The 26,612-nt window shown below is 41.9% G+C and overlaps 1 protein-coding gene and 1 long non-coding RNA gene across 3 annotated transcripts; one reads left to right on the top strand and one right to left on the bottom strand.

The window, feature by feature from the left end:
- Window positions 1–2,946: 2,946 nt before the first annotated feature.
- On the bottom strand, window positions 2,947–16,078 carry LOC124253947 (Golgi reassembly-stacking protein 2-like). Of its 2 annotated transcripts, none has more exons than XM_046687797.1 (11): window positions 15,921–16,078; window positions 12,306–12,386; window positions 11,715–11,872; window positions 10,549–10,594; window positions 9,722–9,808; window positions 8,625–8,755; window positions 8,023–8,173; window positions 7,843–7,906; window positions 7,183–7,299; window positions 6,523–6,681; window positions 2,947–5,346 (listed from the first exon to the last, which is right to left on the bottom strand). In XM_046687797.1, exons 1-11 carry the CDS (start codon window positions 15,981–15,983, stop codon window positions 5,114–5,116), a joined length of 1,290 nt encoding a protein of 429 aa, XP_046543753.1. In that variant the 5' UTR covers window positions 15,984–16,078; the 3' UTR covers window positions 2,947–5,113. The 2 variants fall into 2 exon arrangements, with proteins under 2 accessions (XP_046543753.1, XP_046543752.1); XM_046687796.1 differs by having other exon boundaries at window positions 2,947–5,349; window positions 15,921–16,077.
- Window positions 5,597–19,363, top strand: LOC124253948. Its single transcript, XR_006892351.1, has 3 exons — window positions 5,597–5,769; window positions 8,384–8,387; window positions 19,354–19,363. It is a non-coding gene; the product is annotated as an uncharacterized LOC124253948 (long non-coding RNA).
- The last annotated feature ends 7,249 nt before the right edge of the window (window positions 19,364–26,612 follow it).

The following is a 26,612-nucleotide window of genomic DNA, read 5'->3' on the forward strand; positions in this document are numbered from 1 at the left end:
TGACATCGACCTAGACACCGAAAAAACTGAGATAATTACCCTCCGTGAAGATTCACCCAAGACGTGTTCTATATTCGTCAGGGTTGCCATGTTAGTCATAAGCCATCACAGTTCAACTGGAAGCGATTTGGTGTTCTGCAGACATGTAATATCACTCAACTCGGTGTTTGTTGTCTAATGACGCACCGAGCAATGTTTTAGCATAGTGAAAGCAGTCTGTTAATAACTGAGACTACATCTGATAAACAAGTGTTTAATATTGCAAGCAACGACCCACAATTAGAAAAACTGGCCACCTTAAATATTAAGTCTCCCTTATTACCAGGTCATGTGTCTGTAGGTTAATTTTAACCCGGATTCTCACGGAGATTGTCCAATGACAAAATGGAACTTAGTCACGTGCATTGAATTTTTGGCATGGTGCTAAACTGAACCAGTCTCCGAAAATGTATAACTCTTAAAAAAAAAGTGTCATTTAAATTAAAAAGGATCCCCAGGGAGATTGGAGATTAAGGGGAAATTTAACTTCATTTAGAACTTTTACAGGAAGCGCTGGGTTGGTTGGTTTGCTGTTACCGCCGCACTCAGCAATGTTCCAGCTATAACGCGGCGGTCTGTAAATAATCGAGTCTGGACCAGACAATCTCGTCATCAACAGCATGGGCATCAATCTACGCAATAGGGATACGATGACATGTGTCAACCAAGTCAGCGAACCTGATCATTTCATCCCGTTAGTCGCCTCTTACAAGCATGGGTTACTGAAGACCAATTCTAACCCGGATCTTCACGGGTTAGGAAGCGCTGGGACAAGGAATGTAACATGGTCCAGGGACTGTGAGACAGACTGAACATAGTACACATGATGTAAAATGGCCGATTACATACTTCATGCACGTGATTACAGTGATCGAAACGATGGAGAACACGCGACATTTGACAATTGGATTATAACATTTGGAGCGGTCTTACGAGCTGATGTATGGCACTATATCCTCTGACAATAGAGACAGAAACAAGGGCAGATCTCGTTGTTTACTCTGTTCAAGTTGATTTACGCTGTGTCAGCAGTATACTTGTACACCCCAATGCCCTCGGACCAGAAAGCCAGCAAATGACTAGGGGTGGGTATTGCAAAGAATTTTCATATTGCGATATATTGCGATGCGAAAGCATATATTGCGATATGTATTGCAATATATTGCATGAAGGATTTTTTAACAAAAAACTACTCATAATCGAGGTAATGCTTGATTTATATAGCAAAAAACAGAACAAAATCATTATGCTTGATTAAGCTTAATTAAAAACTTTTAATCGTCCCGCTTGAGCATTTCACTTTACCATTGCATATTCTACATACCGCGTTAGTCTTATCAATAGTTCCAGTTACCGTGAAGTTTTTCAACCCCAAATGCTGCCATACTGAAGCTTTTGTCCTTGTATTTTGGCACCACAATAAATTGTTCGTTGTTAGGGGTCGCCAAAACTTCCGGTCTGAAAAACGGAAATATCCGAAGATTTCCGTACGAAGCTTTCCGAATGCATGTCAAAATACCGGTTTTCGATCAGTGTATCGCAATACGTATCGTTTTCATGTCTGAACCGGTAAATACCGGTAAACCGGTTATATTGCGCAGCCCTACAAATGACACAATGATACCGATCCCTGACACATACTCAGTCCTCGGCAATCATATTTTACGAGCCCGTATTCATCCTCACGTGTTACATCGACTTAGGAACCCCATACAGCTCCCACATGGAAGTGAAGGGAACCGTCACTGCTTCCTTCCTGCAGGATCTTACGTTATACCTTAAGTGGCAGGCCATTATATATAAAAAGAACTTAGTTAAGCACCACCTGACATATCTCACGATCGAATGACTGACTGAGTTTGGTTTTACGCCGCAATATTACGGCGGGAGACACCAGAAATGGGCTTCACACATTGTACCCATGAGGGGAATCGAACCCGGGTCTTCGGCGTGACGAGCGGGCGCTTTAACCACTAGGCTACCCCACGATCGAATGAGCCCCGATCTTAACCCTTTGGATCATATCTGGGACATGATTGGCTGGCGCGTGCAACAGAGGGATCCTCCAATTGGAAGCTGCTTTACACGATGAATGGCGTAGACTTCAGAGGATCAGGAGGCTGACAGGGAGTATGAGGAGGAGGGTGCTGGCTGTCAAACAGTCACGTGGAGGTTACACTCGGTATTGACCTTGAATCGTGTACGATTCGCAAAATGACATTTTGCATGTTCACATTCACCAATAAATTCAACATTAAACATTTTCAAATAAAATTTAATAACTACCTGGTTTTGCAGATGAATCTAGTCCCCATACAAAAGCCTGGGTTTTGTGGTACAATGTCCTGTAGCCAACTGACAGGTAAGAAAACTTTAAAATCAACAAATACTTCTGCAAGGACATGAGTTGATAAAGCGTTTCATGTATTGGTCAGTGCCAAAGGTCAATAGGTGGCGTGACACCGGTGTAGTCATTTTGTGACGCTGATGCTGACCAGGTGAACAGTGACATCTCTTGTTGGGTGCTAACTGTGGAGGTGCTCACAGGATGCACGGACACTGTACTGTTTTCACATCCATACAGCCTATGGGAAGTAGCTCCACCCTGAACATTCAGGTGCTTGCACAGGATACTTCAAGAAAGCCTGTATAATCTAGCACTGATACTTATATAGATATTTGGTCAACTCAGAGTCTATTCTGTTTTCATTACTGTTCTGTTACTGTTACCGCCACTTTGTAAATGGCACAATCTGCTGGACACTGAAAGACCAGTTTTAAGTAAGATTACAAATTTCTAGTAGAAGTATTAAAGTGAATGTCCATAAACCATGTCCATACATTTGGCGGAAACATAATTCAAGTGCTCACACAGATCAAGGTGTAGTGAACAACAACAAACAACACTTCACCTTCCAATTCTTAATTTATTTTTAAGACAAAACCATGCCATACATGTTTTTATCTGTCCCACATTTGTTCTCACACATGGTCTACAAAGATATTACCACTTGATGACATCAACCTGTACTTCAAATATAATTCAACTGTCATAATAAACATGCCAATTTGTAACCCATTCAAAATGCCGGAATTTGCACAGAATGCTGAAGAATTGCACTGATCTGTTTAATTACTCTCTTTACTGTTAGACATTCATGCTTACATATATCTCAGTTAGCCATGCTAAATGCTGAAGTTGATAATGAGAAGTTTATGGGTTGGCTTGCCGCTGCATTCAACACTTCTTGATAGATACAATTTCACGATGACTGCCATACATACTAGTAGTAGATAGAAGATGTGTTATATGTCTAAGACCACTACAGTCCTCATCAATATCTTCAACTGTACATATTTGTTGCCCAAACTGTCCACAAGGAACACTGTAACATGTAAGTCTGATTCAAATGGGACTAACAGAAGTTGAATATCTGAATAGATGGATGAACTTCAGCATAAATCAAGATAGCTTTAGTCCAATGCTTCTTTAATTTCTGTAAACAATCAAAACAACTTGGTAAATATATTAATGAGATGTATATGTGATTTATCAATACAAATTTTCATATGTTAAATAGTAAAGACCAAGACGTCTCATACAAGGGAGACAACTCTTCGCTATGACTTCTCAAAGACAGCCATTAGAAAATCCCAACAGAAAACTGTTGCCACATAAAGCGAGTGAGTGAGTTTGGTTTTACGCCGCTTGTAACAATATTCCAGCCATATAACGGCGGGTGACACCAGAAGTGGGCTTCAGCCACATAAAGTAATCATGAGTGTAGATGAAGATGAGATGTTAGTCTTGTATGTGGTAACTGGGGAAGATATGGCTTCTAGTTGGGTGTGGACTTACAGCAGCCTGTATTTGTACATTCTGCCACCTTGGAGATTCAGCTGACCAGCACTCTTATTGTATGCTTCATGTGAAAACTAACAACCATGCAGCATTTGCAAATATACACATAACATTGCAGTAACAAAATAAGATTTGTACATTATCTCAGTTTAATTAAATCCATAATCAATTCATAACTCAAATCTTCATTTTACTCTCCAGCCATAAATTACAATCAACTAATCAAATAAAGCTGAAATAACGGGAGTTGTTATAAAATCATTACATATTTCACTATTATTTATTAATTGCAACAGATTAGTGTCCCAGGTTTTATTCAGAGTCATGACATTAAAAGTCACACTGCAACTGACACATATTGAGCACTAGGTTTTCAGAAATGTAAATATGGATATCAAACACATTTTCTTCATAAAATGACTTTATGTTCAATATCACTGATATTAGGGTATGTGAGGTACATGCTGAACATTGTGAGACAAATGAACAAGAATTTGCCGGCCAATAATTGTCAGTAACCATGGTAACACATCTCCATCAAACCCATATTACATAAAGCAGTAAGAATAATGTTAGTTCATAAAAACGTGTAACAGATTAGGTACCATTTTTACCTTGGTACCTTTTTAATAAATTCCCCTATTCTGTTTACAGAAGTATTTACAAGCACAATACGATAACCCCAAAATCAGTTGGGAACTTTTCATAACCCTAAGGTCCAAACAGGTCTAAGGGACATAACTCTTCTCCCAAATAAACCAGCTAGCTACATTTTCAAGAGATACTTTTAATGTGTAAAGTAAAACAAATTTGGAAAAGATTGGGCCCAACTTCTCTCCATTTCACTATGAGGACAAGGGCATATGTACAGGATTCAGATAGTAACCATGGTGATATTCACATCAATGACAGAGGCATAGATACATGTAGGGTGTGGCTTGATGCAGCTTGTTCTTAAAGTCCATGTTTGGCTGTTCTGCTCTGAACATTCAACAGAACATCCCCTTCATTCTTGCCAAATCTATGTTTCAGCACTCCATCAACACTTAATGTTGTCCATGCCAGTCGAGAAGAAAGTCACTTCAGGTTCTGGAATCAACTAGCCCATGGCCCCTGAAATGACTTTGTACATATATGTACACCAAATCTCGGTCACGTAAAACAATAGTTTGTCGCAAGAAACCCTTTCCCGAATTAGAATTGTTCTCTCCATTATGATGAGGCCACAGCTCCCTCTGGTGGTGCGACAGGTGAGTCTGCGACCTTGGCGGGCACTGGGGCCTGTGTTTGTGTCTCGTCTGTGGCAGGCTGCTCGGTGCTGCCGTTAACCACTGGTGGAGGCAGGGTCATCACAGAGCTAACAGGTGGCAGGCCAACATTGGGAAGAGGTCCAAGATTAGGCATAGGAACAGGAGCTGGCAGTGACACTGGAACCTGGGGCAGGCCTGCTGGAGAGGGAACAGGAAAGCATTACTCAAACATACTTGTTCTTAACTAAGACTTATGACACTTTTAATTGTGAGAGAATTTTCTTGCTTTAAGTGATCATATTTTAAAGATCGAAGGATCAACAATCAGATTCACAAGATACATCCACAAAGGTATGGTTTTACGGTGCAACCAGTAGCCTGCAACTTTGGTTGAACAGGCCTAAAAAAAAGTTGTTGTGGTTCCGATTACCCGACCGACCCTTGAATTCTGGTGCCGACCCTTTTCTTTAAAGCATTATGAATAATATAAACTTTCCGATACCATCGTTTTTTCCAGACATCGGTCATTCTGATAGAGAAAGTAAACATGATGGCTGCAAGCTTGATTGAATAAACAATTACACATTGATAAATGATTTAATAGTTCGTACTTTACTTGTGTGACAAAAAAAATCCTACCTACACTAAATTGGGTGTAATCGGAACCACATTGTTTTTATTTGGCCTCAGTTCATTCATTCAGTTTATTCATCAAGTGAAGAAGAGAAGCTTGTGTTAATGTACCTATCGTATACACTATACTAGAAGAAAAAACTGTTGAGTTTCGCAACTGGATCCTTATGCGAAAAAATGACTGGCTAGTATAATTCAGTATTTTCAGAGCTACAACATGATGATCCCAGGTCACTGAGACCTTCTCACTGTACGAAACAAGACACATTTTGACACTTTTATTGGCATTACTGGGGCAAACAAAAGCTTAAAAACCAGTTAGTTTCTTCTCTGGTAAGTTTCTTCCGTTGTGACTCCAACATGACAACAACACAAACAAAGGGACATCACTCTGAGGTGGCCATAGATCTAAGCTATTTGATTGGTCGAGAGCTGGTCTCTTACAAATCAGCTGCAAAGATTAGAATGAAAACTAAAATTGTTATGAAAAGGCTGTTCTGACATTGCAACTGTGTTGTATGCTACAAGTTGACACTACAGGTTACACGGTGAGAACACACCTTAAGGTGAGTCTTACCTGGATCTTTGGCATGATGACCATTAACTTCAACCACAATACCCTCCACCTATAATTTGTCTTAAATGAGCTTGGTTGCAACTTCCCAGAAGATGGTGCTGTACATTAGCCTCAACTTCAGGACTTATGGGTTAATTCTTAGAACAGTCACTACCACTTACTTGTCATAGGAACATTCATAGGCATTCCTGGGGAAGCCAGTGATGACAAGGGGGGCAACGACACAGGGGGCATGCCTGGTAAAGATATCGTCGACGTTAAGGGTGGCATTGATGACAATGTTGGTAGACCTGCAGGGTTGGGCATGCCAGCGGGAAAACCTGCAAGAAATTACATGTTATTGTGGGATGTCAACAACAATTTGCCATGTCTGTACATGATATAATGTCACCAACTTTGCAATTCATTTCTGGTACATATCCATCTGTGTTCAAGAGCATAATTTAACAATAACAAGAAGATCATGAAGAGTGAGTGAGTGAGCTTAGTTTTACGCCACACTCAGCAATATTCCAGCTACATGGCGGCAGTCTGTAAATAACCGAGTCTGGACCAGACAATCCAGTGATCAACAGCATGAGCAATTGGAAACCGATGACATGTCAACCAAGCCAGCGAGCCTGACCAACCGATCCTGTTAGTCGCCTCTAACGACAAGCATGGGTTACTGAAGGTTCATTCTAACCCGGACCTTCACAGGTCAGATCATGATGAAATGTATTCACAATAAGGTCAAAGCAGATGTAAGAGAGGCGTGACATCGTGACTAATTCACCTGTAGCAGATGTAAGAAAGACATGGTGTTATCGTGACTGACTCACCTGTAGCAGATGTAAAGTTTGGAAGGGGGACTGGGGGCTGTGAGGGGAAAGCTCCACCTGGTGGTGAGGCAGCAGCAGGAAGACCTCCAGGAGGCATGACTGGGATGGTAGGGGACCCTGCAACATCACAAAAAGGTTGTCTGTGTATGGAAGTAAGAAACTAAACTGGACATTGTTTCAAACACAGTTGCATGTATGGGAGTTATGACTGCCTTAGTGCTAAAATCCCGGTGTGGAATTGTGATAAAGATCAAGTGACCTCATTGTGAAAGAAGTATGTATCTAGCACATCACAATGGCTCTCACTGGTCAGCATGGTGTTGCTGTACAATGCCTCATGTTACCAGTGTATTAACATTATTTTCCATTATAACATTTGCACAGAAACAATTTATGAATGAAAAGACAAAATCTGTAATTCCGAGGACATGCCTATTAGCATAATTGTAGGCTAAGAGTAATAACTATTACACCAGAAATGTTGGCATGTCTGTATCTAAGCATGCTCACACTTAACCAAAGGAGACAAAGGTGTATGTTGTCTTTAGAGCCTTTTAGTTCATTGTGTACAAATTTTCACACATCATATGCCAAGACATTGTGCCAACTAGTACTATTTGATGTTCATGATATAATCATAATGAAGCGTGTATCTCCTACCTGTGTTTAATGACAAATTGGCCATGCCTGCTGGCAGTCCACCTGGTGACGTGCTCAGTGAGACCTGCAACAAAAACAAGTTTAGATGCATGGGTCATGACAACAGAAATGACAGGGTGACAACTCTGTGTGGTCAGCAAGGTGAAGTGTGTGGACATACTCGTGATGGGGAGAACTCACCTCAGAGAAGCCATCTGGAGACTTAGCTGGTGCTGCTGCTGAAGCACCCTGGCCGGGGGGAACTCCCTCTGCTCCGGGCTGGTTAGGTCCCGAGGGAAACTGACGCTTCGGGATTCTGTGCAGGTAGCCATACCCAATGTTGCAGCCAAGGCTGGACAGATGAAACACAACACATAGTTTAAACTCAGTGGAAATACACACAAACAAATCATCACTTTTAAAAGTTTATTTAAAACTACACACAATATTCCAGACAAATGATGGTAGCCGTTAAAAATATCTGGCCAAGATAAATCAGTGACTGATATAAGACAAACGTTCCTTTGTTTTGTGTATGAAGGACATGCTACTAGTCAAATAGCTAAGTAATAAGGTCGTGTCTTATGACAATGTAAGAAGGAATACCAACAGGGATTGAGGTTACATACAAAATATGGGGAAATTCTATCATTATCATGATTGAAATCGTCATTCACATCAATCGTTCACAAGAAGAAAACCACAACATCACATCTTAAGCTTCAAATATGATTACAAATGCATGATACACTTCTTCATCAGAGTCCTCAAAGTTGATGCAGCAAACTGTTGACATCACTTACCTCCCTTCCCCTCCCCAGGCTCCATTGGGAGTGATGGTGACTTCTCTACATGAGTCAGTATCTATGTTGTACACGTACAGCTTCAGGGGTTTGGCTTCATGTGATTCTATTAGAGTAAATAAGTCTTCAGACTGCAACAAATAACATGAAATAGGTTATGGGTATCAAAATGGTGCAGATTCCAAACAAACTATTGGTTATTTGATAAATGCAAATATCCCTGTTGGCAAGAGAATGGTCTCTGCCTGTCGGAACGAGTAGCAGTGTACAAACAAGCTAGCCTTTAGGTTGGTTGGTTTGTTGTTAAACGCTGCGCTCAGCTATATTCCAAGTGGCAGTCTGTAAATAATCAAGTCTTGACCAGACAATCCAGTGATCAACACCATGATCATCTATTTACGCAACTGGGATACAATGACACGTGTCAACTAAGATAGCAGGCCCGAATACCCAATACTGTTAGCAGCCTCTTACTGATGATACCTGATGACAGCATAGAAGCCAATTTGGTTTGATTTTGAGAAAACCTCGTCTGCCAACAGGAATTTGCTGCCAATGCAGGAAAATGTTGGTCTTAATACATGTAAACTGGTATGGATGCATAGTACTTCTCATTGGTCAAAGTTTCATTGAAAAATAGCTCAGTGTGAAAATGGGATATCATGCTGATAAATTAGACAAATCAGTTATCATTATGGCCCAACATCTGGCGTTTCATTATTTCAACATTCAGCCAACCGTAAGAACACTCATTTGCTTGATAAATGTGCTCATCATTGAAAAGAGGTAATAACATTCTACTACCAGTTAGACTGAGGGAGGAATACTACCCTGGTTATAGCATGTCAAGGAGTTTCTAGCTACAGCTCGCCACGAACAGCCGTAATATTGCTAATGCGCGTAAAACACTTTATTTCATTCATTCATTTCTTCCTGCCTGCCTGCTACAGACAGGCAAACCAGTGACTTGACCAACACTCCACACTCAGGTGCCATAACATCGAATGTATCAGATCTTCAGAAATGACACTTCTTTATCATCTATTGGATTGACTCAAAATGCCACTCAAACATATTACCAACAAAAACAGCCTTACCTCATGTAGCACAGAGTCTGCCCCAATGACGTAATCTGTGTTTGATTTAAGCCCCGCCAGATCAGCAGGAGAGTTGGGTTGCACTTCCTGTTGACAAGGAACAAGTTCCACAATAAAACAAAACAACATCTGATAGTAAGGACGCAGTGGTTTCCGTGTTCAATGCTGTAATTTCATTTATAACAATGTCACTCTGCTAATGATTCAAATCTTCTTAAACATGATCAAGTTTATTAAAAATACTACCATTGTTCTCACAACATAGTGAACCACACATGTGTGTCAATATGTAACTTTTTACATCTTATTTTTATTCTTATGTTGATTAATTTTGAGTTTCAAAATATTTCTGGCATTTAAGAATAATACAAATGTCAAAAGATATTCTTGTTTGGCAATCATGGTAACACCTGACACTGCTCTAAATATTATGAATTATGTATTTACAATTTCAAACCAACACCATATTCACCCATAGAGAAAAGGGCCTTAAAATTTACTTCCATGGATAGCAAAAAAACAGATATTCTTGTTTCCTGCTCTGTGCACTGCAACACATCAGGTGTCTCAATTCCTTCCTATACAGAACTCACTGACTGACTAGGCACTTGCGTAACAAGTCAACGGAAATAAACACTACCAACAATGCTGGTTCTGCACGAAATAATTCCTTTTTGCACAAACTCATCAAAAATGTTCTGTTTAAAAAATAATCATATTGTGGCATGATCAAACCATGTAAATACTTAAAATGACAAATCCAGGCAATGACACATTTTGACTGTGTGATGTGCATGATGATAAAGGGGAGATAACTTAGAACTTACCAAGATGTGCCATACATTCTCGTTAGCTCCTTCAAATGAACAAAACCTGGGAAAAACAACACATTGGTGAATATATCAGTGTCAACAATACCTGATAATGAATATCTTCAGAATACACGAAAACATAACATTAATGTTTTTCAAAATATCATGAATTTTACAGCCAATAGCCATTAGACATGAAGACAAATCCGTGCAAGAATGGCAAAGGTCAAGGGAACTTATCATCACACTAAAGTTATAAAATGCGAGATCTATAAAATAGGGTCTGCTCAGTAGAGAATAACACAATAACAATAACACAAACACTCAATAATGCCAGGAACACTGACGACTAACAACATACCAGATGTTGCCATTTCTATATGAAGGAAGATAATTACACAGATCATCAATACTTGTGGAGAAGTAACCACATGGTAACTGACATCATTGTAATCTGGCCTTCAATCAATAGTCAGTAACAATCAACAATGTCCTTGTATTGAACAATTTCATGAAGCAATTAGAAACTTGAAAGTACATACATCTATAAAAATACCGAACATGCACAATATGTGTGTCCATGTTTTATGCCACAATCATCAACAGAGTGCAGGCCTGTATAAAATCAAGGCAGGGGAGGACAAACCAGTGGTTGACTGCATGAGCAATGATGATGTCATCTGGACATGACGACACATGATGATGAGACTTAACAGGCAGCACTTCTGACAATAGTCTATGAACATAATTCCTTGAGATCATCCCTGCCCGGACTGACTGACTGAGTTTAGTTTTACGCCGCTTTTAGCAATATTCCAGCAATATCACGGCGGGGGACACCAGAAATGGGCTTCACACATTGTGCCCATGTGGGGAATCGAACCCGGATCTTCGGTGCAACATGTGATGCTTTAACCACTAGGCAACTCCACTGCCTCCCTTCCAATCCATGTTGAGACTTGGATCACTTAAGACTCTCAATACAGCTGGAATATTGCTGATTCAGCTGGACCACTACTGACTGTGGTGTACAACATTCACTCATTCAACTGCATGTGTTGGTACTTTCGACTGAAATCAGTCCCAAATGTCACAATTCTCAGCATTGAATATGTGAAGCTCTGCAAACATTCTTCCTTCTATCAGTGTTTACAAGATATATGTGAGTAGTATTGCCTCACCTAATGCTGACCCCCAGGAGTCCCTGGCCTCCCCAGTTGTGGCTGGGGACGATGGTCACCTCCCTCACTCCTTGAGTCTTGCTGCTGTACACTGTCATCTTAACTGGCTTCTCTACATTGGTCTTTAGTAATTCTTTTAGAGTGTCATTATCTTGGTTCTGAAAGTGCAGGTTGATGAAATCATGAGGATATATTATAAAACTTCACAAAATACCACGTCAAGCTTATTATATAGTTTTATACACATGATGCCTATTGACAGGGCGAAATGACAGTTTCCATGCTTTTTCTTGCTACAGTGTGCTACTGCAGTGGTACACGGGCAACAGGAAGCAATGATTCTGATCATGTATATATCACATGTCCTCGAAACAAGATACAAATGTTTTTCTATTGCAATTTACATTTTGAATATTGCAAAAAACAACCAATGTAAACATGGTAAACTGCAAATAAGATTAAAAAGGACCTTCAAGTTTTTCTTCTGTATGAATCATATATACATTAGCTCATATGCAAATTGAGTAAGCCATACATTATTCATATACACCTGCCTGTCCAAGTTCCTAAACAAATAGGCCTGAAACTTACCAGTCTCGAATTGCCTATCGCCACAATGAAATCGAAGAAAGCTTCAAGACCAGCTTTGTGACCAGGTGATCCCTCTTGTACCTGAAAAACAGCAAAAACAGAAGTGTACATGACAATCAACTACAAAACAGCTGAAGCTAAACAATGCAAAGATAACACATAGTGCAACCAGTCACTAAAGCTAACAGGATGTATTTAAAGGGGTGTTGTTACATGTTCTTATAACTATAAGTCATGCCAGCAAATGTTCCAGGCTAGTTTGCATTTGTTTACCATACAATATCATTCAAAGATATCATCAAATACATTGAAAGGAAAGACCTGACATGGCAAGCTGAAGAAACAAAAGTTATTTCTAACATGCTTAACAAATACAAAGTAAACACACAAAAGTGTTCAAGGCAATAATAGACAGTTAAACAGTCATGGAAACATTGCCTTGATAACCGAATTGTGGCTGTCACAGAGTTGTGTGAATCATATGCATGGTATGAGTATTGCTTTACACCATGATAATAGAATCGGCAACCTCCCAGCTGTGCATGATGATATGCATCATTGCATAATGTGATACGATATGTGTAAAATTAACCTACAAATTACATCTGTCCAGAATCGGCAGAATGATAAACATGATTAACTGTATTCCACTAGCATAACCATTACAATACTCATGCATAGTAACTCAAGCAGCAGAAAACTGACCAACATGTACAGTACTGTCTGGCTGGCCTGAAATGAAACATGTAAACTGAGATCTTTTAATGTTAACCCATCTGTGATGTCATCTTTTGCATTTATTCAGAGTATTTTAACATTTTCCTTCCATTGTTGGTACGGGTCTCTCTCACTTCATCTCAAATCTAAAATTGACAAAATTGTTAACACTGCAAGTAAAATCGCTGGAGTCAGATTTGAATGTTTATCATCAAAATATGAGCGGCAAATCGTGAATCAAGCTGTCAAAATCATATCAGACCGTACTCACTACTTAAATTCGGAATACAACCTCCTCCCTTCAGGCCGCCGCTACAAAGTTCCAATAGTGAAAACTAAGAGAGCCCGTACATCCTTTATTGCAAATACCATATCTCTCTTAAACAAATGTGAAGATACCTAAATCAAAGAATGTATGTAAATATGTTTGGTATCTCTCTAATGTGTCAGTAGTTCTGCTCATGTAACACAAATTCCTGAAAAGGCATTAAAGTATTATTCTATTCTATGTTCAGGGTGCTGTTGTACAAAGAGATCTTAGGTGACGTAACTCCCAAACTTTAACATAGACTTAAGGTAGTCTTAGCGCTAAGGTTGCTTTGTACAACAGCTCCCTGGGCATGGTGCATCTAGAGTGTTTGTAAATTGTATTCATTGCTTGTCATATTTGTGTGGTATTCTGGGTCTGTAACCTGTAGTCAAGTTCACACTGTAACACAAATCTGCATGACACCTGATATTTCATAGCTCCAGAAACATGAGATGTGATGTACATGTCAGTGCTACTACTCATGATTAAAGTAAATATTTGGTTACATGCTGATTACAGAACAGTAAGACAGGTCGTGCACTGACAGTGCAAATAACTCTGGAGCCTACTAAACATAACTAGTTGTTTTGTTTCACTGTTGGAGATCATCACCATGATTATTAGCTGAGCCTGCTAAAAAACCTAGATGGACCAAAATTTACCACACCATCTAACCGAAAGCCTAAAGTGGAGCTAAAAGCCTAAAGTGATGCAGATCCTAGCTATTTAACACTTCAGTTAAAGCCCATAGACAGGTTAACCATGATGATGCTGAGAAACAAACAGAAGAATAAGCATAAATGGAGTGAATCTGAGACTTTAGACAGTCACAGAATCATAGGATGCTTGCATACCCAAGGGACACACCTCTACATTGTGCCACATGACGATCCATTTTTTCCACCCAAGCAAAGAGAACCATGAAAGATGTAGTACAAAGTGCAGCCAGTATTATCCTGACCATAATGACCAGAACAAGTATCTATTGTCAAATATTTACCCTATGCCATATCGGAATGTTCAAATTCTAATCTACAAACATTATGGCACAAGAAAATAGCAACTATAGCAGTCACTGAATGCAGCGATGGGAGTAATACATATGATACAAGAGCTAGTTACATGTACATTAATGTTTAAAAGCACTACCCTACATACCGCTGACATATAGAATTCAGCATTTGTTGGTGCCTTACAATGCATATATTCTACATCGTCAAAATACAACTTACTATGGATATACCACATGGTGCAGTATTTACTTGCATGTATCATCCATGTTGATGCATAGAAGCATGATAATAATGTACATGTGCAGAATATAACAAGTTGTATTGTAGATAAGGGTTAAAGATATATGTCAGAATTTACTATCGAAAAAAAAGGATTGTGACTCATTCTTTGAGTGCAATGTTTCATAAAAGCAGCTGATATTTTTTACATGTTAACAGGGGTGGAAATAACCCATTGCCCGACGTCCGAGTCCACTGTTTTTTTCTGTCGGGCAAGCACATTTGTATATCACACTGTACCGGTGTCCAGTTGACATTTCAATGTTAATTATGTTGTTTGTTTAAATAATCACCAAGAAAATCGGCCAGTAGAGCGGAAATATTATCAGGGCAAGTGATTTTACATCTGCCACTGTACCGGAGCACACTAGCAATTTTAAAGTTATTTCCACCCCTGAGTTAAGCATTTTATTGTTAAAGTCCAATAAAGGTACTAGTATCTGAAGCACTGCTACACATCACACTGAACATGCTGAAGATTGAGTAAACAAGTTCAAATTCCGAAGTCAATTTATCCTTCAAAATCAGTGTTTACATTCAGTATTCTGTCGAGACAAATTGCTTGAAATGATGTAAGTATAGCATAAACATAGCACATGGAAGTTTGGATATGCTACAAAAATGCACAACAGATACCAAGATGATATTGATAACACTGAGAACTTAACAGCTCTTCCAACTTCAAGAGACTCTGTACCACATGCTGTCTTATCAGCTCCTAGAACTTGCCCTTTCTATTATATTTAAATGATAATAGCATCATATAGCATGACATTTTATCACATCATCATCATCATCACTGATTTACCAGCTGCCATAGGTTCATATGATATGGCTGAAAGTTCTGGCAACATCTACGTGTCCAAAACGATCAAAATGAGAGAGTCAAACAACTAATTAAATAAAGGAATCCGCTGACATTTTCTTCTATAATGAGTTCAAAACTAGGTTAAGTAAATATCAGATATGCAACGACAAACAGACACGAATGCTGCTCCTTGATTATTCACGTTTGCAACATGCTACAACCTGTGCTCATCCTTCCAGACGTTAACAATATTCTGGTACGTTCCCTGTATCTAAAGTAGTCTATGAATTGGGAGTAAATAAATGCATGTCTATTGCTGAAACCTGAAGCATCACACCGGATGACCATGCAATATATGCTTCTGCAAACGATCATTTGCAAGCAGATGCTAAAATGTATCATCTGTCACAGAACTTGTTGAAGATCAAAATAAACTTAACTTTTCTGTAAACATTCACACAGTGATTACATTCTCTGTTCAGACATACCCGTAAGACATGATATCCTTCGGTGCCACCACCGGGGATCTCGGAACTAAGAGAGCCACCCATGTTCGTAAGGGTACCGAAAGTTACCGACAGTTGCTAGTATTTTAGTTGTCGGACAACCAACATGGCCGGAGACGTGGCAGCGTGTTGCATTGTGGGTAAACAAACTTCCGGGTGAAGAGTTCTTACCTCCCTTTACGGCTGCCTGTGAACAGAAATGCAGAATGAAATATTTGCCAATAAGAAGAAAACAACCCACAGTTCCCCACAACCCCAACCCTCCTACTAAAACCTGAAAGATATAAACAAGAAATATAATTTGCCTATAAGTATCTGCCTGGGCGATAAAGTTTCATGGTCAGAACCGTAACCTAAATTCGTGAAAAACCTTGATTCGTGGATCGCGGTAATTATCATGCTATCTCGTAAATTAAGTCTCGTATGACGTCACGAAGCGGTACTTTTGATGTACGTACAATGCCACGCCTCGCTGGCAAAAATGTTCCGAATCTCTGCATTACGCGCAAGTACACTAAATCTAATTGTCCAGCACTGAGATAAATGGCCCAAGATCACTAATGCCACCAATACCAAATTATATTATTACAAAATGTCAAGTAAATAAGATACCGTTAGCACCAACCTTCTCACATCTCGTCGTCTGCTTTCCCAGGTGCCAATACCTACTGCAATGGGCTGTCGTACATAGTGATATAAAATAACCAACTACTTAATCCACGAAACAAGGTGACGAAAATATTGTGGGCACACGAATGGGTGATGATTGTAAATGGCTTTGGTAAACAAACGTTTCATTCACGAGTGGAATATTAGACATTTTCAATTTGCTGAATCAATGAATAAAATAATCAGTGAGTAAAAAAATGAAATCATGCATTTAAAATACGATTTTCGCCGCACTTCCCTTATATCCACGAATCAATTTTTAAGGTTACGGGAGTGTATAAGAGGCGATTAACAGGATCGAGTGGTCAGGCTCTTTGACTGGGCTCACCGGTGATGGAGTTGCGTTGATCGATGCTCATGGTGTCGGTCACTGAATTGTCTGGCCAAAACTTGATCATGTACAGACCTCCGTCATATAGATCTAGAATATTGCTGAGTGCGGCGTTAAATAACGAACAGAGACTATATATACCGATGTATTTAATCTCTGATAACGAACAAACCACTGTCTGAAAACATTTAATATTTGTTGGGTTTTTGAAGATATATTTTAACGAACGAATGGTGAGCCAAAGTTATATATTTATGCTTTTTTTACCTTAAACTTTTGTCTGATGTAAATTATCACCCCTATTTGCTCATCTTCAACCCGAACTATTGCGAATGTTTGCATCAGTCTAACTTATATATTGTGGTCTTTGCATCGACGTGGAAAGGGGGAAGAAACTGCTGCACGACAAGGTATAATAAAAAGCATGTGAACTACTTGCGTTCTTGAATGGGTAAGGGGAGACAACTCTTGCAGGTATGTTGGTATCGCTTATAGTTTTCGGACCAATCAAACTAACCATCAGATCCAAGTCTCAACATAAAGGGTGTTGAATGTTCAGTAACTACATATTTAATTATATTTCATGAATCTAGACTTTAATGCTTGCAAAATTATCACTGACAAAGAGAAGTTCGTTTCAATATCCCAAATTCACGTTTATACTGACGTCCACACAACGAACTGTGGGTAGTAACATTCAATAGGCCAGACTGATGCTCTCCGAATCCACACTCAGCCCATTTTCACCTCTGAGAATGAGTGAGTTGCTTTATGCTGATAATAAGTCTTGCAGTCTGACTCGCCGACTTGGTTGACTCATGTTACATAGGCGGATCCAGAGGGGTGGGGGTGGGGTGAGTGCGGTGCGCACCCCTCTTTTGTCCTGAAACTCGGGTAAAAATGAAGTGTGCATCCCCCTATTCTCAATAGTGTGCAACCCCCTCTCCCCCAACCCCTTTCTCAAAAAGCTGTATCCGCCCCTGTGCCATCAAATCCCAGTTGTGTAGATTGATGCTCATGCTGCTGATCACTGGATTGTCTGGTCCAGACTCGATTATTTACAGACCACCGTCATATAGCTGGAATATTGCTGAGTGCGGCGTTAAACAACAACCAAACACGCAGTTGTGCGAGACGGATCTCAACCTCTTGCTGTAACGGGTCCAACAGATGGATCTAAAAAAATTATTGAAAATGTATGTTCCGGATACTGTAGAACAATCCACAGATATCTGGCGGTTTCACAGTGACTGAGGGTTTCCCATGTATAACTGCTGTTTTACAAACCTCCAAAAATAAGCCACCCAATCCAGTTTCTTACACTCTACGCTGAAGGCAAAGTGTCACCCAGTGTACGCGTGCGGTGAGGTAGCCTAGTTGTTAAAGCGTTCGCTCGTCACGCCGAAGACTCGGGTTCGATTCCTCACATGGGCGTAATGTGTGAAGCCCATTTCTGGTGTCCCCCGCCGTGATATTGCTAAAAGCGGCGTAAAACCATACTCACTCACTCGCCCAGTGTGCGTTTATTCATCTCAATCCCCCCCCGACCGCCTCCGTAGTGTAGTGTTTAGAGCGTCCGACCGGAGAGTGGAAGGTCGCGGGTTCGATCCTCGGCCGCGTCATACCAAAAGACGTCAAAATATTGGTACTTGTTGGTCCCTGCCTGGCGCTCGGCATTAATAGGTACTGGTCGGCTCGGAGTCAGTATTGTGTGTCTGAGTGGGGTATTCATGCTCCACTGCGGCATGGTATGTCAGTGGGCTAGCACTATAAAAGCAGCTTCAGTCTGGGCTAGTGCAAGCAGCCGCACATACACATGCAGGCACGTCGTCATATGAGCGAAATATTCTCAAGCACGACGTTAAACCCAATTTCACCATCCTCACCTCAATCCCTCCCACTAGTACAACCTTTTCACAATGCCCGGATATGCAGCAGTATAATCACACGGCCGCCATTAGGACCAATTTGCTTTATTGTACCCGTGTGTCACCTGTCAGCAAAATTAAGACAGCATCTTTCAAGTGGAATAGTGTGACTACATGGAAACAGTGTGTGTCATAGTCGTGTTTCCCGAGACCTAGTAAAATACCCCTGGTTACCAGGTTCCCGCGTTCCACCTATCGAATGGCTGAACCGTCACACCCAGCAGAGGAGGTTATTTGATTATGGGTTAAGAGACCACGCCGAAAGAAACCCCCAATGTGCAACATGAATCAATATTACAGTCTCCATTGTCTAGCTGATTATATCTGGGCAACCCAGTGGTCGACATGAAACTGGGATGACCCCGCTGACCCCAAGAATGTGTGGCAGCAATTTGACATCTTCGATAGGCGATTTGTTTCCTTGGAACAAAAGAGATCTCGGTAATGTGACTTAACGTCATGAAACATGGACGATGAAGACACCGAGAAAAAATGTTTGATTTAATTTCGATTTTAGCTCCATCAGCAAAATGGTTAGATAAGATATTAGTTAGTATGGTATTGATTTTATTTCATTCACTTGACATTAATACATGTATGTTGTTGCATATCATATATCGAGCTTGATGAACAATTGTGCCGTGGGAGGCGATGTGGAGAGGGTGCTGTCAGTAATTGTTGGTGAGATTGAATTGAAAATCTATGCGACAACTCATGTGTATTCTTAGTATCAAGTAATACACACTATGACACACCATGACACACTATGACACACCCTGACACACTATGACACACCATGTCATTATCACACCACACCCGATATGCACATACGCGAGACCAAGAAATAGCACATTGTGGATTACGATATAATATAGCACATACGTGACTTATAAAACATTTGCAGAATGCCATACTACCAATCACGCCATTCCACGCCATTTCACACCATGCCACACAACACGCATAACACAAAGGCACCCTCAAACGTTACCACACAACAAGATATCACTCCTCGCCATAACACACAATGACACAGGTCATTCAACTGAAAACGCCACTTCATGCCACGCAGCATGCCACCAAACAAACCCACAGACACCACTAACCCATGTCTCGGCCTTCATCGCACAACACCCCATGTACGCAATGCAGCGCACCACGCCAAACAACCCACAGACACCACTAACCCACGCCACATCCCCCATCGCACAACACCCCATGTCGCTCATCTTACCACGCATCAAGTCGTCCATCAACCCACAGACACCACTAACCCACGCCACATCTCCCATCGCACCACACCCCATGTCGCTCATCTTACCACGCATCAAGTTGCCCATCAACCCACAGACACCACTAAACGTAGCTCCCATCGCATACCCTTCTTACACAATGCAGCGCACCACGCCGCCCATCTTACCACACAATGCAGCGTACCACGCCGTCCATCTTACCACACAATGCAGCGCACACCGCCGCCAACCTTACCACGAAATGAGTGCATCAAGCCGCCCATCTTACCACACAATGCAGCACACTACGCTGCCCATCTTACCACACAATGCAGCGCACCACACCGTCCATCTTACCACGCAATTCAGCGTACCATGCCGCCCATTTTAACACACAATGCAGCGCACCATGCCGCCCATCTTACCACACAATGCAGCGCACCATGCCGTCCATCTTACAACACAATGCAGCGCACCATGCCGCCCATCTTACCATGCAATACAGCGCACCATGATTCCCATCTTACCACGCAATACAACCAGGGAGACTCTATAAGTTGTAGAGTATCCCTGATACAATGCACCATGTCGCCCATCTTACCATGCAATACAGCGCACCATGATTCCCATCTTACCACGCAATACAACGCACCATGCCGCCCATCTTACCACGCAATACAGCGCACCATGATTCCCATCTTACCATGCAATACAGCGCACCATGTCGCCCATCTTACCACCATGCAATACAGCGCACCATGATTCCCATCTTACCACGCACGCAATACAGCGCACCATGTCGCCCATCTTACCATGCAATACAGCGCACCATGATTCCCATCTTACCACGCAATACAACGCACCATGTCGCCCATCTTACCACGCAATACAGCGCACCATGACGCCCATCTTACCATGCAATACAGCGCACCATGTCGCCCATCTTACCACGCAATACAACGCACCATGCCGATCATCTTCCCACACAGTCCAGCGCACCATGCCGCCCATCTTACCATGCAATACAACGCACCATGCCGTTCATCTTACCACACAATGCAGCACACCATGTCGCCCATCTTACCATCCAATACAGCGCACCATGATTCCCATCCTACCACGCAATACAGCGCACCATGCCGCCCATATTACCACGCAATACAGCGCACCATGCCGCCCATCTTACCACGCAATGCAGCGCACCATGCCGCCCATCTTACCACGCAATGCAGCGCACTATGATTCCCATCTTACCACGCAATACAGTGCACCATGCCGTCCATCTTACCATCGCAATACAGCGCACCATGCCGCCCATACCACCACCGAATACACCGCGTCATGTCGCCTAATCTTACCACGCAATACAGCGCACCATGCCGCCCATCTTACCACACAATACAGCGCACCATGCCGCCCATCTTACCACGCAATACAGCGCACCATGCCGCCCATCTTACCATCGCGCAATACAACGCGCCATGCCGCCCATCTTACCACGCAATAGCACACCATGCCGCCCATATTACCATGCAATACAGCGCACCATGCCGCCCATCTTACCACGCAATGCAGCGCACCATGCCGTCCATCTTACAACACAATGCAGCGCACCATGCCGCCCATCTTACCATGCAATACAGCGCACCATGATTCCCATCTTACCACCAGGGAGCAATACAACGCACCATGTCGCCCATCTTACCATGCAATACAGCGCACCATGATTCCCATCTTACCACGCAATACAACGCACCATGCCGCCCATCTTACCACGCAATACAGCGCACCATGATTCCCATCTTACCATGCAATACAGCGCACCATGTCGCCCATCTTACCACGCATGCAACGCACCATGCCGATCATCTTCCCATGCAATCCAGCGCACCATGCCGCCCATCTTACCACGCAATACAACGCACCATGCCGTTCATCTTACCACACAATGCAGCGCACCATGCCGCCCATCTTACCATGCAATACAGCGCACCATGATTCCCATCCTACCACGCAATACAGCGCACCATGCCGCCCATATTACCACGCAATACAGCGCACCATGCCGCCCATCTTACCACGCAATGCAGCGCACCATGCCGCCCATCTTACCACGCCAGCGCAATGATTCCCATCTTACCACGCACCATGATTCCCATCTTACCACGCAATACAGCGCATGTCGCCTATATTACCACCGAATACACCGCGTCATGTCGCCCATCTTACCACGCAATACAGCGCACCATGCCGCCCATCTTACCACGCAATACAGCGCACCATGCCGCCCATCTTACCACGCAATACAGCGCACCATGCCGCCCATCTTACCACGCAATACAGCGCACCATGCCGCCCATCTTTCCACGCAATGCAGCGCACCATGCCGCCCATCTTACCACGCAATGCAGCGCACTATGATTCCCATCTTACCACGCAATACAGCGCACCATGATTCCCATCTCACCACGCAATACAGCGCACCATGCCGCCCATATTACCACCGAATACACCGCGTCATGTCGCCCATCTTACCACGCAATACAGCGCACCATGCCGCCCATCTTACCATGCAATACAGCGCACCATGCCGCCCATCTTACCACGCAATACAGCGCACCATGCCGCCCATCTTACCACGCAATACAACGCACCATGCCGCCTATCTTACCACGCAGTACAGCACACCATGCCGCCCATCTTACCACGCAATAAAGCGCACCATGCCGCCCATTTTACCACGCAATACACTGCGCCATGTCGCCCATATTACCACGCAATACAGAGCACCATGCCGCCCATCTTACCACGCAATACAGCGCACCATGCCGCACATCTTACCACGCAATATAGAGCACCATGCCGCCCATCTTACCACGCAATACAGCGCGCCATGTCACCCATCCTACCACGCAATACACCGCGCCATGTCGCCCATCCTACCACGCAATACACCGCGCCATGTCGCCCATCTTACCACGCAATACAGCGCGCCATGTCACCCATCTTACCACGCAATACAGCGCACCGTGATTCCCATCTTACCACGCAGTGCAGCGCACCATGTCGCCCATCCTACCACGCAATGCAGCACACCACGCCGAACAACCAATAATAGCGTTACACCACTGAAGTCATGCCAAAACATTGTATATTCCTTCGATCACAGCTCGGCGTACAATCATCAATCCCCTGCACATATAGGCACGCACACACCCAAACCTAATACCACATCCTCCTTATTATTTGTAGAAGACTAAAAGTCAGCCCATGTTCAAAACATACAGAATAATCCAAGCATGAAGTAAAACACGAATAGCTATATTTTACATAAGTATTACTTCCAAATCCATTACCAATCGTCTTTCTACCTTGTCACAAAATTGTCACATGAAAACGCTAGGGGAGCTATAATTTAAAATTAATTCAGCTGTGGCCTACCGACGTAGATACTAATTTTACACTTCACCTGCTGTCTATTTCAGCATAAGTGTTTTGCATTATGCGTTATGTTTGAAAATGATGACACGAGATGGCTCGAGTTGAACCAGCGATTAAACAAGACAAGAAGTTGCAGACATAACAATGAAACACCTATAACAATATTTTATTTATCTCATCACTATTGTCTGATCTGTTTTGAGTGTGGGAAATAAACCCAAATGAATCAGCGTTTCACGTTTACAACTTTTAGTAACGCTCCCGAGCTCTGGTAGAGCGATGAAAAAACTCACATGTAAACTACCACACAGTTACACTGTCTCAACTAGTTAGTACAAAAACATCTACACATACTTTAGAGATTCTAATTTCTTCGATAATATTTAAAATATCACATCATATCAAATTATAAGATTTTGTCTTTGCATACTACTGATCTATATGGGGGGATAGGGGTTAATGTGGCACATTAGCTTTGCTATATGTTATGTTGGTCACATTCCCTCAGGGCTAATACGGTTTAACATCCATGGCATCATCACCTCATCAGGCCACACCATCGTTTTATCTGCTCTCTCTTCTCATCAAGTTACATCAGTACATCTCATGTCAAGATAACACCTTATTGTATCTCTATATCCATGTTCACATGTTCCCGAGTTTATTTCCTCATTCCATTCCTTAATGTCGTCAACACTTACTGTCTTGTATCTCACCGTGCACATGCTACAGTCGACAGTGATTACTCACATATACGTATAGTTATAGATGAAATACTTAAACTTTGTCGTGTGTTTCGCATTGGCCTAAATATATTTTAACGTTGCAGTCTGTTACTTTCAACACATGAATAAATGTGTATGGGTAACACATGTATAGCGTTATGTCCTAGCTGACAATACTGCATTTAACATCACGTCACAGAAAGTATGTCATTACCACGTGCAGGGTTTTGAGGATATAGAACAAAAGATAAAGCGTGCAGGGTTTTGAGGAAACAGAACATAAGATAAAGCGTGCAAGGTTTTGAGGATACGGAACATAAGATAAAGGGTGCTAGGTTTTGATGATACAGAGCATTACATAACGTGTGCTGGGTTTTGAGGATACGGAACATAAGATAAAGTGTGCTAGGTTTTGATGATACAGAGCATTACATAACGTGTGCTGGGTTTTGAGGATACGGAACATAAGATAAAGTGTGCTAGGTTTTGATGATACAGAGCATTACATAACGTGTGCTGGGTTTTGAGGATACGGAACATAAGATAAAGTGTGCTAGGTTTTGATGATACAGAGCATAAGATAAAGTGTGCTAGGTTTTGATGATACAGAGCATTACATAACGTGTGCTGGGTTTTGAGGATACGGAACATAAGATAAAGTGTGCTAGGTTTTGATGATACAGAGCATTACATAACGTGTGCTGGGTTTTGATGATACAGAACATAACATAACGTGTGCTGGGTTTTGATGATACAGACATAAGATAAAAGTGTGAAAGAGCATAAGATAAAGTGTGCTAGGTTTTGATGATACAGAGCATTACATAACGTGTGCTGGGTTTTGAGGATACGGAACATAAGATAAAGTGTGCAGGGTTTTAAGATACGGAACATAAGATAAAGTGTGCTAGGTTTTGATCATACAGAACATAGCATGATAAACTTTTAGTTCACACATAAAGAACACCAAGCGTGTGAGGTTTTGAGAACAGGCCTCATAAAAATACGTACTAATGTGACAAGGTTTTTGAGGCCACTCATAAATAACGCAGCACATACATCCCTTTCAAACTACATGCCGAAGGAAAGAGACAGAAAACAACAACTATAACAACGAAATAAAAAAACCCAACACTTTCCTATCTCATCACATCATATCCCGCCATAAAACAGTTGCTTCATATCCCGTCAACACATCACACCAATCTCATGTTATCTAATCAAGCAGCATTACTTCATAGCCCGTCAACACATCACACCAATCTCATGTTATCTAATCAAGCAGCATTACTTCATGCCCGTCAACACATCACACCAATCTCATGTTATCTAATCAAGCAGCATTACTTCATGGCCCGTCAACACATCATACCATTCTCATGTTATCTAATCAAGCAGCATTACTTCATGGCCCGTCAACACATCACACCAATCTCATGTTATCTAATCAAGCAGCATTACTTCATGGCCCGTCAACACATCACACCAATCTCATGTTATCTAATCAAGCAGCATTACTTCATGACCCGTCAACACATCACACCAATCTCATGTTATCTAATCGAGCAGCATTACTTCATGGCCCGTCAACACATCACACCAATCTCATGTTATCTAATCGAGCAGCATTACTTCATGGCCCGTCAACACATCACACCAATCTCATGTTATCTAATCAAACAGGGGCGGTGGGGTAGCCTTAGTGGTTAAAGCGTTGGCTCGTCACGCCGAGGTTCCGGGTCCATATTGCTGGAATATTGCTAAAAGCGGCGTAAAACTAAACTCAGTCAGCCAGTCAGTCTAATCAAACAGCATTACTTCATGGCCCGTCAACACATCACACCAAATCTCATGTTATCTAATCAAACAGCATTACTTCATGTACCCGTCAACATCACACCAATCTCATGTTATCAAACAGCATTACTTCATGGCCCGTCAACACATCACACCAATCTCATGTTATCAAACAGCATTACTTCATGGCCCGTCAACACATCACACCAATCTCATGTTATCTAATCGAGCAGCATTACTTCATGGCCCGTCAACACATCACACCAATCTCATGTTATCTAATCAAACAGGGGCGGTGGGGTAGCCTAGTGGTTAAAGCGTTGGCTCGTCACGCCGAGGTTCCGGGTCCGATTCCCCACATGGGCACAATGTGTTAAGCGCATTTCTGGTGTCCCCCGCCGTGATATTGCTGGAATATTGCTAAAAGCGGCGTAAAACTAAACTCAGTCAGCCAGTCAGTCTAATCAAACAGCATTACTTCATGGCCCGTCAACACATCACACCAATCTCATGTTATCTAATGAAACAGCATTACTTCATGTACCCGTCAA

Source organism: Haliotis rubra, unplaced genomic scaffold (genome assembly GCF_003918875.1).
Source record: "Haliotis rubra isolate DU_JTF1 unplaced genomic scaffold, ASM391887v1 Scf56, whole genome shotgun sequence".
NCBI lineage: Eukaryota > Metazoa > Mollusca > Gastropoda > Lepetellida > Haliotidae > Haliotis > Haliotis rubra.

What these genes read in the sequence shown, in the direction of transcription:
- LOC124253947 (XM_046687796.1), bottom strand. Translation starts at nt 15,983, where the DNA reads ATGGGTGGCTCTCTTAGTTCCGAGATCCCCGGTGGTGGCACCGAAGGA. An exon ending in GCCTGGGGAGGGGAAGGGAG is followed by an intron (nt 8,174 to 8,624) that starts GTAAGTGATGTC and finishes TCATCTGTCCAG; the next exon opens with CCTTGGCTGCAACATTGGGT. An exon ending in TATGAATGTTCCTATGACAA is followed by an intron (nt 5,350 to 6,522) that starts GTAAGTGGTAGT and finishes TTCCCTCTCCAG; the next exon opens with CAGGCCTGCCCCAGGTTCCA.